At 46.3% G+C, this 12,970-nt stretch overlaps 1 protein-coding gene across 1 annotated transcript in view; it reads right to left on the reverse strand.

Annotated features, from left to right (window-relative positions):
• Positions 1-8,878: 8,878 nt before the first annotated feature.
• The window catches only part of GTPBP8 (GTP binding protein 8), a 105,232-nt gene continuing 101,140 nt past the window's right edge, over positions 8,879-12,970 (reverse strand). The window contains exon 7 of the mRNA XM_086936285.1: positions 8,879-9,088. Within this exon, the coding sequence (XP_086792411.1) occupies positions 8,879-9,088 (210 nt within the window). The remainder of the gene's footprint in view (positions 9,089-12,970) is intronic.

Raw genomic sequence — 12,970 nt, forward strand, 5'->3', positions numbered from 1 at the left:
TATCAGAAACCATGTGCCATCAACCTTGAGGGTGCACACCTCCCACCTAGATCATCTGCTGGCTGAATGTATCAGCATCCTTGATAGAAACACTATGAGAACCCTACTGCATCCGGATCATTAGAGTGCTAATGTTCAGTCAAAGACCTCTTATGAAGATGGATGTCGACTATAGCATGCAATAGGTAACTTGCACAAAGAACAGACCGACTCCACCACCACATCAACCAGATTAAATGAGGGAACACTGAAACCAGAGATCTCTTGAGAACCAAGGAAAAAGTAAATCTACATAGTGACTGCAATTAATTGACAGCCACATTGTTGTCCTCATTATTTGATCCCAGTGGCAAGGAAATTACAGAAATTCTGCAGACCGGGACCCTTTTGTTTATTGATTGCTCTTGATCCGTACTAGCCTTTTAAGGTGGAGTTAGCTGATGCCTTTTTTTCCTGTATTATTTTGAGTACCTTTACATCTGCTGGAGTCGATAACATGGTTCTCACTCTCTCCTCCTCTATCCCTCTCCGTGCTCTCCTCTCTCTCTCTCCCTCTCTCACTCCACTCCCTCTCCCCTCCCTCCTTCCCTCTCGTCCTCCCTCTCTCTCCCTCCCCTCATTCTCTCACTCTCCCTCCCTCCCCTCACTCTCTCACCTTCCCTCTCTCCGTCTACCTCTCTCCCTTTCCCTTTCCCTCACTTCCCTCTCCCTCTCCCCTCTCTCCTCTCTCACCCTCTCCCTCTCTCTCCTCTCTCCCCCTCTCTCCTCTCTCCCTCTCTTTACCTTCCCCCTGCTCTCCTTTTTCTCCCTCTCCCCATCTCCCCCTCTGCCTGCTCTCCTCTCTCTCTCCCTCTCTCCCTCCCCTCTTTCTCCCCTCCATCCTTTGCTCTCATCCCCCCCTCTCTTCTCACCCTCCCTCTCTCCCTCTACCCTCTCTCTCTTTCCCTCTCTCCCTTTCACTCAATTCCCTCTCCCTCTCTCACTCACCCCTCTCCTCACTCTCTCCAGGCCTGACTCTCTCCTCCCCTCTCACCACTCTCCCCTCTCCCATCTCACCACCACTCTCCCCTCTCAACACCACTCTCCCCTCTCCTAATTGCATTTTTTCACGCCGCCAGGCCGTGACACCACATCAACGGGCTTCTCCTCCCATAATTATTTTTTTACGGCCGGCCGGCCGTACTTTAAGTTTCACGCCTGCCAGACATACAACCACACATACAACCACACGCACAACCACATGCACACCCACACCGTCAGTGCACAGTTTCACCAGGCACAGACACCATCAGTCGTCAGTGCATGCTTTCACCGGGCACAAACACCACCAGCTGTCAGTGCACACTTTCACCGGGCACAAACACCACCAGCCGTCAGTGCACGCTTCCACCAGGCACACACCATCAGCCGTCAGTGCACAGCCGTCAGTGCACGCTTCCACCAGGCACACACACACACCACCAGCCATCAGTGCACGCTTTCACCATCCACACACACACCACCAGCCATCAGTGCACGCTTTTCGCCGGGCACAAACACCACCAGCTGTCAGTGCACACTTCAACCAGGCATACACCACCAGACGTCAGTGCACGCTTTCACCAGGCACACACACACCACCAGCCATCAGTGCACGCTTTCACCAGTCACACACACCACCAGCCGTCAGTGCACGCTTCCACCAGGCGCGTCAGTGCACGCTTTCACCAGGCACACACACCACCAGCCGTCAGTGCATGCTTCCACCAGGCACACACACCACCAGCCGGCAGTGCACACTTCCACCACAGCACCACTCAGCACCACCACAGCACCACTCAGCACCACTACACCATCACTCAGGGGCACCACAACATCACTACGCGCTACAACAGCATCAATGAACGCCACAGCATCACTTGTCCCCAAAACAACATCACTCAGCGCCACCACAACATCAATCTGTGAAACCATTGAACAACAACTGTTTCAAATATTTTCTGACAATGTTTAAAGCTTTATTACAAATGTCATAAAAAGATGTTAAATGTTTTCACTTCTGTTCTTGTTAAAACATTGTGATTTGTCAGATCAATACATGTAAGACAGGGGGAAACTAAACATGTACCTTTACTAATGCTATAGATGTAACATTTGCTAACTTTATAACAATTGGCATTTCTAATAACAAAATTAATACTTTTATAAACAAAATTTTTTTTTGCATTTTACACACCAAAAGCTCTAACTTTTCTATTGCGAGACCTATTGTATTGCAAATGCTTGTATGTTCATGAGGTTGAAAGCTCTCAACTAGCAACCGTGTCTGGCAGAGACTGAATTAAACCGGGGGGATGGGGGCGCTTTTATGGGTTCCCCTCAGGGGAGGGGGCGGGAAGTGGCCACCTCGCCATAAAGCTGTGAATAAAGAATTGTACCTGAGCAGGAAAAAACGGTCAGTAAAGTGGAGCTCCTGCTCACATGCCAGCAGCCAGATTGGTATTTATTGTCTACATCTATCCACGACTAAGTGAATGCCTCATTTGCTTTAGTCTGCTGCCCTCCTGTGGTAGAATATTAAAGCAGAGGAAGAGCAAAAGTGAGCTTCCATGTTAGTAGGTAGTATCAGGATATTTGTGTGACACCTCTAGCCACAGCCTTTTCTTTAAAAAAAAAACAAGCATTTGCAAAGTTGATATCTCTCACCTATGACTGCCTCGGGCTTTGGTGATATTTTAGCCACGTGTACAGCAGCACAGCTGACAATGGAGGGCTGGTGGGAGGGGCTAGGGCAGAGGCTGGACTGACCCATTGCTGTTGTAGGCAGAAGAAAAATGTGAATGAGACAATAGCAAACCATTGGACTTAGAGGGCTGGCTGACAGAAAATACAAGTAAGTATAATATTCAAATACGTTTAGTAAATTCAAAGCGTTTTGGCTACTGCCAGACCTAAAAATCTAATAATGCAAATGTAGCATCAGCACTGTATTAGGAGAAAAAACCTTTTAAAAAGGGAAAATAAAATGAGTTGCGTACAGCAAAGGAAAGTTGGGTGGGTAAAGACATGAGAAAGAAAAAGGCAGTGAAATAGTTAGGATGAAAAGTAGAAAAAAGTAGAAAATGGGAGAAAGGTAATTTAGAGCCACAGTTTGCACTAATTGTGCATGATTTCACAGTTGTGATGCCTTACCATCTCAGCCAAACCAAGCTTTTATTTCTGAGGGTCTCCTGTGGGTCATAGTTTGAAGCATGATGTACTTTTGAGATGAGAATGTTTCTGCGGTCTTGAAGAAGGTGTTGGATTTTTTTCTTCCTGAACTAACAGCAATTGATTTTCTCAGCCACCTGCTTTGTCATGGAGTAGAAATCAGAAGTATTTAAATTGAGGTAATGATGAGTTTCCAGGGAGACATATAGGTCTTTTGAATAAATAAATGAAATACTTTGACCAACTTGGGTTCCTACACATTTACCAGTCTATGAGATCACCACCCTACCACCCTAATAAAAGAGCCAAACTTAGGGCCTCATTAGGATGGCGAACGGGCCTGCGTCCGTCCGTCACCCCCGAGGTGGAGGGACCATCCGCAGGGGCAGCGGCCGTCCCTCCGTGCGAATTAGGATGTGACCGCCACCTTGGCGGTCACATCCTGTATATTTAAAATAACGGCAGGTGCTGCTTGAAACAGCACCCGCTGCAAGGTTGAATATGCATGCTTTTCGTTTGCATGCACAGAACGGCAGGCACCGCGCGGTGCCTGCCGCCTTGTATATGCAAATGCTGGGGGGTACCATAGGTACCCCCCATGTGCACCCCCCACCCACCGACACCATGGGGGCCCGCAAGGGCCACCAAGAAGCTTTTTTCCACATGCTTTTCCACTGCGGAAAAGCATGTTTTGACACACATTGTAATTTGTCTGGCGGTGTCTTGCAGACACCGCCACCAAATTGCGGCCAACACCCCGCGGATCAGCGGCAGATGGATCTGCCGTCCGCCGCTGATCTCACCGCCATCCTAATCTGGCGGTGAGTGTTATGAAGGGCCGCAGCGGTGATTCCGCATCCTCCGGGCCGATGGTGGCTTCCGCCGGCCCGGAGAATGCGGAATCACCGCAATCCTAATCGGGCCCTTAGTTTGCAATCTTGTGGTATTTGATGGTATTTTGTGTGTCTATTGTTATTTTAACCGTTTTTTAGACTTATTTTGGAGCTGTGAGTCTTTTTTGCATTTTCCTTACTGTTTTGTTTCTGACGTAAATTCCTTTTTCTGAATGCCAAAAAAGGAAATCATCTCTTATTTCAATGTATTTCACTTCCTTGAAAATCACCATCCCTCTCATGATCTGATTCCCACAGAACCCTCTTGGGAGATTTAAGGCGCTTCGTTATTGATCAGCAGGACCAAGGCAATGTTGATGTTGTTAGAAAATTTGTAGAGCATTACATATACCCTAGGCTGTCTTGGTGCTAGCTTACCAGGGAAGCTAGGTGAAGCAGTAAGGAGTCCTAAAGACGGAAAAGACAGGTTGTTAGGAGCTTTCTGTTGACCTGTAGAGGAGGCTGATCTAATGTATATCAGCAAGAGATTCCACTGTTTGGTTGCTCCAGCTAGGAAGCTACTTCCACCCCATTTCGTTTTTTTAAATCTGAAGGTGGTAACTTTGTAGGAACCCATTGATCTGAGACTCCAGTTGGGAACATACCAAGAAATGGTTTGTTTCAGAAATTTTGGTCCTGTATCATGCAAGGCCTTAAATGTGAGCCAGTGAGCTTTGTCACCCAGTGCAAGTATTTGATGGCTTGGGAGACTGAGTGGTTTTTAGGGAGGCCAACAAGTAATTTGGCGGCAGAGTTCTGCAGTACCTGAAGTTTCCTAATACATTGTGCCTGGAAATTTATGTACAGAGCATTACAGTAATCCAATTTAGAAAGCATTATAGAAGATATAAATGTTTTTCTGGAGTTAATGGAAAGAAAATTGAGATTTCTTAAATGCTTCTGAGAGTGTTATATGAGGACAATAGGACTGCGTTGATTTTCTTGCTAAAAGTTAGTTTGTCATCGAGTATCAACCGAGACTCCTGGCTTTAAAAGTGGGCAAGGGAAGCGCACCCATTTCTGATGGCCAGCTAGCGGTAGACCAGCATTGGTGATTGTTCCACAGGATGATCACCTCTGTTTTATCAGAATTCAATTTAAGGCAATGCTTGCTCATCCGTCTGTCAATTTCTCTCATTCTTTTGTGAAGCTGCAGGCCGGGGTAGTTAGCATCATTAGCGGCAGATAAAACAACCTTGTGTAATCTGCATATGAAGTGAGAGAGAAGCCAAAAGATTGGATCAGAGGGGCGAGTTCTCTTACATATGAGTTAAAGAGCGTGTGGCTAAGCGAAGATCCCTGGTACACTCAAAAAGGCAGAAAGAATATGTTGGAGCTGAAATTGACAAACTTCACAAAATTTCCCTGTTGTTCAGAAAGGATTTAAGTAACTCCAAGTCAGTACTTTTTATGCCTGAGACATCATGGTAAAAAATCAGGGTAGGGTGGTCCACAGTGTCGAAAGCTGCAGACAGATCCAACAGGATCCGAGCCGCCATGCCTCCTCCATCTAAGATGATCTTCTGTTCATCAGTGGCTTTAATGAGAGGCGTCTCGGTGCTATATTCTGATCTGAACCCAACTTGCGTAGGGTCCAATAGGTTATTCTCCTTAATGAATTGAGTGAGCTAACTATTCATGAGTTTTGCTAATATTTGAGCTATGAAGGAGAGTCTAGAAATGGGTCGTAGTTGGAGGGATCTTCTGGGTCAAGGCTGGCTTTTTTTAAAAGAAATAAAATGGATGCCCTCTTCCAGGGAGTGGGAAAGATACCTGTGTTAAACATGTCTATTTGCTTGAAGGATTATCCACAAAGAGAGAGGGATCCTTTAATATGTGTCAACACCAGTAGTTCTTGAGCCTTGTTGTCTGGGATCCAGACGACACACACTGACTGCCACCCAGAATTGCAGTAATCCCTCTCATCAGTGAAGACGTTTGGTATGGAGGATGCTTTGTCGACTGGCCTTCACACCTTCACTCCTGCACATGTCCAGAACAGTCTATGTAGTATTTTCTCTTCCCAGAGAATGTCCAGGTTGAATCCAATTGTAATTCCACAGACTACCTCCTTTAATGACTGATTACATGTTAGCATCTGCATCTGGGGATGGAAGGCACTAGTTCCCATGAACCAAGATGCCCTGGGTACTCAGATGCACTTGCAGGTGAGGATGAAAAGGCAGAAGAGTTGAAAACAAACAAACTAGTAATTCAGAAATCTCCCACTGCCCTTTTGTTTGGGGTATAGGTGGTACTTTGCAGCAGGGACCTTTAAGTCCTTACCTCACTCCCTTTTTGCAGGCCAGGGTAGATATTGCCATGGAATCACTGCTGATAATAAAATGGTGAGCCTTCATTTTATATTATCGATTTAATTAGATTCGTCACATGTTCAAGAGAATTTGCTTATGAACTTTCCCCTTGTCATCTTTCTTCGCACTGTGGACTTGACCAATGTCTTATTCATTCCTCAATAGAAAATAGGGCGTAACGTTTAAGGAACAGGAAAGAAATACTGAAAATAGCAAAGATGTGAATATACACATATGTGTTTAAAAGTAAGTAGAGAGAGGTGCTTACTGGAGGGCCATCGGGTACAGGCAATATAATGGCAATCCGCTAGGTCAATAAAAGCACATCGGATCCAGATTTACAGCATCACCCAAAGTAACATAAACCAGTGCAAAGTGTTTTGGGGGGATTTGGTTTCCAGCATAAAGCTTATTTCATCCTGGATTGTAAAGTTAACCCTTTCAGTGCTGCGAACGTTCGGCGGACGTCGCGTGCACTACCTTGCTAGTGCTGCGCACGTCCGCTGAACGTTCCGATTCCGTTAGCGCAATGGAACGTCCGCACAGGGGCGGAATTTGCGGCGCGCTTAACGGGTTAAACTAGCCCAAAAGCACTATTTTGTGTCAAAGAGGCGTACCATGGGTTGTTCCAATGTAACCACACATAGGTTTTTACACGCGTTCCCTATCTGCTAACATTGGTAGACAGGGGATTGCTCCAGAAAATTGTGCCTCCTTGAGGCATACTTAAAGCTGGATCATTGTTTAAATGTCTCCAAACCTTTCAAGCTTTGCATGTGTGCTGCATTGTACAGTACACATACAAAGTGGAAAGAGCTATACAGTATATATTAAAATAATTATTTTGTACTTCCAGTACAAAACCCACAACAGACATCATTAGACACCCTTGCACTATGTTGCAGATGAGGGTGGTGCTAGTCAGCCCAAAATGTGCCAGCACTTGGAGAGCGAGCAGCACCATCCTGGCCTGGCAGATGTGGTGCTGTCCTACTCTGTTTCTTCAATGACCTACATTGCACGTTTTGGCCACGTTGCTTGCCACTGGTTGGCGTTAGTTCCTGCCATTGCTAACACTTTACCAGCGGAATCCTCCACACACCATCCCTGACAGATGGACTGATGGCCAGGGATTTGTTCTCAAGTGGGTGTACCGCATACGAATCTGGGCCCTCTATGTCATTGCTGCCTACTTCTAGTGGCTAGTAATAATCGCTGATTAGCTGAAGGTGACAAGGCAATGGCTTCCTGTCCTATTGCGGGCCAGCAGTGTCGGTCAATGGCACTAGTGGGTCTCGTTAAGAAGTGCCTGGGCATGACCCAGTCCAGGGAGGTAGTCTCCATCTCTCAGGTGGGGACCACGTAGGAGCGCTATCTAAGAGAAGAAGGTGGGGGATGCTTCCCCAGCCCCCATTCACCCTGCACTGTCTGCTGGAATATGTGGGAGGGAGGGAAAATGGTCAGTTATGAACCTTGTCCCACCCACCCATGAGTAGAGCGGTTTTATTTGTTATTTCCTCTGTTCCCTAGTATTACGACCTAGCGGAGAAATGCATCTGCCATCTTGGCAATCATGAAATGGGTAAGGAGTGCCTCCAAGGGAGTTTATTCAAAAGAGTATTTTGATATTTTGAAAATATTTATTACATAGGACAATTTAATGGTCCTGGTGGAGTTTAGTTTAGTCAATCATATGTGTTAAATAAACTGCTAACTTTACACACATGAACACAATAAACATTTAACAATGAACAAGAAAAACAACAAGAAGGTATATATGCAAAATATTAGATTTTATCAAAAGAAGTCACAAGGGGTTTAAAATTCAAATATATAGACAGGAAATACAGGAAGAATACAATGAATTTCAGTTAACTTCTCTGTAGAACCTGTAAACACCTATCCAAAATGTAAATGTTATTAATTTCCATAGGATAAGGGTGAGGGTCGACGTTTCGGTCTCCTATGAATAATTCCTTGAGACCATCATCAGGACTGATCGATTAATATTTGTAAAGCTCTATTGTAAAATGAAACAAGAAATATTTACAATTACAATTAGATCAAATCATATAATTTCATTGAGCATTATACACCTAAAGTTTACATGACAAACTAATCATGGACTAAACAATACATAATTGAGTTAACATGACAGACTAACCGTTAGACTAAACAATACATAAAATTGTACAGATACAAAGAAACAACAATTTGCTACATTTCCAAATTAATACAATGAACCAAAACAATTTGTGTAGCATCATTAGAGCCTCTGAGTCTGATCATGTATTTAACTGAGGGTCCTAAGACTCTAATCGGCATGAAAAATAATACCGATTACACGCCACTATATGTATTCTGATTATTTATATTGTCATACTGGTCAAAAAATTGCATAATAGATGGAATGGAGCAACCTAGACAGAGCTTGTCAGCCGTAGCTCTCCAGTAAGCCACGGCCGTTCTTCAGCCACCTCCTTAAGGGCTCCACCAGTCCTCCGACCACTCGTCTTCTTCTGGTTGTTCCTCTTCTCCATCTCCAACGCCAGTCTGAGTATCCTGCCACAATGCTCCGACGACGTCTTCGATGTTGCTTCCGCTTTTTACTTGTTCTGTCGCTGCCTCAGGGGTGGGAGTTCCGGGGTCGAGGTGAAGTGCTTCCAGTTGTTGCTGGTCGCTGATTGGCTCCTGGAATAGAGAGAGGGGCGGGCAACTGTGGGTCATGGTTACCGTTCCGGCAATGTTACGGACCCGAGGAGTTTGGAGGAAAGTGCTAGTGCGTGACACCCCTGATAGCGGTAAGGGTTCAGGGGGGTACAATCCTGGCGGGGGTGACAACGGGACCAGATCACAGTACGGGACCTCCTAAAAAACTGCTGCATGAAGTATGATCCCAGAAAAAGGAGTTTAGAAGTCTTAAAGAGAATTGGCTCACCTTCCCAGTTAGAGCCTTGTACTATGAAAATGTCAACCCACTTTCTTTATTTCTCGATGGTGGGCCAGCCACAATGAAGATTTCTCTGTATATAAAGGAAGCCTCCACCACCAGTGCATAATATGTAAAACAAATAAATACCAGGGCCCTCATCAGGCCACTGTAGCATGCACCACACATTGACCCTGATGTGCTGCCAAATGATAGTAAATTAATGACTAACCATTACACGCCTATAAGTGTGACAATTCAGACTATTTTAGGCCCCCAACGCGATAAGAATGGCTTGGGTGGCAGGTACCAGTCATTTTTTTATTGTATATTGAAATAATAAATAAACGTTGTTCAGGTCATCTCTAAATTAGCCAGACAGCGCCACCTTGTGTCACAAGTGCCGGTGTTGACAATATAGTGCCGGTGCTGAGCAGAGGTGCACAAAGAGGCAAGTAGGATGCAGAAAGAGAGAAGAGAGGTGGAGAAAGAGGTAAGAGAGTTGCACTGAGACGGAAAAAGGGTGCAGAAAGAGGCAAGAGGGGTGCAGAAAGAAGCAACAGAGGTGAAGAAAGAAGCAAGAGAAGTGCAGAAAGAGGCAAGAGAGGTGCAGAAACAGGCAGGAGAGGTGCAGAAAGAGGGAACAGGGGTACAGAAAGAGGTAAAAGAAGTGCAAAAAGAGTGGAGAAGGGTACAGAAAGAGGCAAGAGGGGTATAGAAAGAAGAAATTGAGGTACATAAAAAGGCAAGAGAGGTGCTTAAGGTAGAAGAGATGAGCATAACAAGGCAAAAGAAGTGGCAAAACAGAAAGGTGCAGAAAGAAGCAACAGAAAGGCAGGAAGAGGCAAGAGAGGCGCAGAAAGAAGCACACCATTACTACCAATTCAATACCCATATTGAGCAATAAGTAACAGGTGACCGTTCTAGGTTTGCATCGGGCCTTCCACCCTGCTGTTACCCTTGTCACTGCATTTTTGGTAGCGTTTTAGCCGTTTGAGCTAGAAACAAGATTTTTTTTGTTTAAATCTGTAGATTATGCAGCAGTAGATGGATTATGTGGCAAATGCGGAAAATGTATAATTGTGCTAAAGTCAGTGCAGCCAAAAAGTCATATAATTCCAGTGGCCATGCTCATATAGTTGACTAGGTCCAGGGGTGCTCCTCAGTGGTTCCTGTTTTTGTCTCATTGAGTTTATAGTTTAGCTTCAATGTAAATGAGGATGACAAAACCTGAGGTTACCACTCCACAACACAGACTATCATACCATCAATTACTCTCCATCACACATAATTTCACTCTTCATAATTCCTATATCCTAAATACCACATACTTTCACACACAACCTACATCGACTCCACTCCAAGAAACATTAATAAAACACTTTTACATTTACAACGCCATCAGCTCTAACTCTCGCAAATGCGAAACCTATTACATTTCAAATGCTTCTTCAACTAGTAGTCACGTTTGCAGAGAGGTGGAGAAAGGGGGCTGGGCCTCCAACTAGCTCTCAGGAATTCTGCTGCGTAGGACTTACAGGAGGTACCAGGAGGGCTACTTGGCCGCCAAAGTCCCTCAGGAGTAAAGTGGACTCCATACCCCAACCAGTACTGTGCCAGGAGGCGCATTTGCAGAGTGGTGGAAAAAGGAGGGGAGCGTGGTCTCTGAAGACCTCTTAGCAATCCCACTGTGCGGGACTTAGTGGAGGTAACAGGAGAGGTAGTGGGCCCCCAAGGACAACCTTGAGTGTCAACTACCGCACCTATTACCTCCAGTAAGTCCCACTCAGCAGCATTGCTAAGTTTTCATAGCAGGCTATGCCCCCTTTCCCTACCACTCTGCAAACACACTCCCTGGCATGCTCTTGCATGGGGATTAAAATCCACTTTGCTGCTGAGGGCCTTTAGGGGCTAACTAGCCTACCTGTTACCTCCAGTAAGCCCCACCCTGTGGGATTGCTGAGAGGTGGACACAGGCCAGGCCCTCATGCACTGACAAAAAATTATTTTTGGGAGGGGACGCCATGGCCCCCTTACCTGGGCCTCTCTTGGCCCCAGGGATGCCATCCCCTGGGGCCTGGCCGGCCTTTCTTTTTAAAAATGTTTGAGGTGGGGCGCGTGGCCCTCCTCCTGAGCCCAATTTGGGCCCAGGGGACCCCTTCCCCTGGTGCCTGGCCTTATTTATTTTTAATACAAAAGGGAGTAGGTTGTGTGGCCCCCCTTCCCAGCACCACTATTGGCCCTGGGGACCCCATCCCCGGGGCCTGGCATCTTTGATGGGGACAGTGTGGTGAGCCCTAATGCCCCTGAGGTCCATGCCAGCTGCCCGCCTCCTGCAGGAGCTGTCATTGATTTTAGACAAGGGGAGCTTTTGACATGCAGCTTCCCTTGTCCAAAAGCAATCAGCTTTGCTTCTTGGAATCAAGAGCAGGTTTCCTGCTCTCGCTTCCAAGAAGCAAAGCAGTGTTTGCTATGCCATAGCAAACGGCGATGTCCTGGGGGTGGGCACCCCGGGACATTGCAGGAGCCGGCCCTGGTGGGTTGTGGTCCCCAGAGCCAAGGAGGGCTCCAGGAGGAGGGTCGTGCGGCCCTCCCCTCCTGTTGACATAGCCTGGAGAGGTGGTCTGTGGGGCCAGGGGTCCATAACGGACCCCTACATTAACATAATTTGTGCCCCGGGCAGGAGCCCCTCACACTTCTATAAATTAATTGGAGCCCTGCGGAGGTGGCGTTCCCCGGGGCTTGGTGGGTCCTGGAGTACCCCCGCGCTGATTAAAGTAAAGCCCCTTGGAGATGGCAGTCCCCAGGGCAACGTAGGGGAGGAAGGAGCCTCCCAAGCATTTTTTTGTTAATGAGCCCCGAAGAGGTGGCGGTACCCGGGGCTTCGGGGGGTGTGAGACCCCGTGCATAATAAGTAAAGCCCCGGGGAGGTGGTTGTCCCTGGGCCGGCGGGGGCCCCGCGGGCCCCTGCATATAAGTTCCTCATTGCCCCCAGGACCTGCCCCACCCGGGGTCTCAAAGAAACAAAGCGCGGGAGCACACGCTGTGTTTACAAAAAAATATTCAGCCAGATTTGCGGAATCACCTCGAATTCGGACGTTTTTTAAAAAGATATTCTTTTTTTGGCCCTGGGGGTCCTTGTGGGACCCCCTGAGCAGGCCTAGGGGGTCAGGGTGTTTCAACCCTGCCCCATTTTCTTGTTTTTTTAAATCCTTTTTTTAACAGTTTTCGTGTGACTCAGTCACAAGATGGCTGCCAACACTTCCTGGTTTGGAGTGTTGACAGCCAATCGGTATCAAGCATGTGCTGAGGAGGAATCATGAATCCTCTTCGGCCCTGAGATATATACATTTTATTTTTGTAATTTCTCAAAAACTACTGAACAGATTTACACCATTTGACAAATCTTTGTGATATTTTCATATATATATATCTATGACTATGTGTTTATGTCTGTATCTATGTGTGTAGATATACATATGCACACACACATAGATAATGACACATATTCACTGAAAACCCTAGAGGTTACAAGGAGGTTATAGTTAGGAAATAGAATTTAAAACAAAGGTTACAGGGATGTTATAACGCCAGCCCTGCCATGCACAGTTTCTCATAAATAATTTCACTGCAAATGTTGCGGT

This window comes from Lissotriton vulgaris, chromosome 8 (genome assembly GCF_964263255.1).
Source record: "Lissotriton vulgaris chromosome 8, aLisVul1.2, whole genome shotgun sequence".
Lineage (NCBI taxonomy): Eukaryota > Metazoa > Chordata > Amphibia > Caudata > Salamandridae > Lissotriton > Lissotriton vulgaris.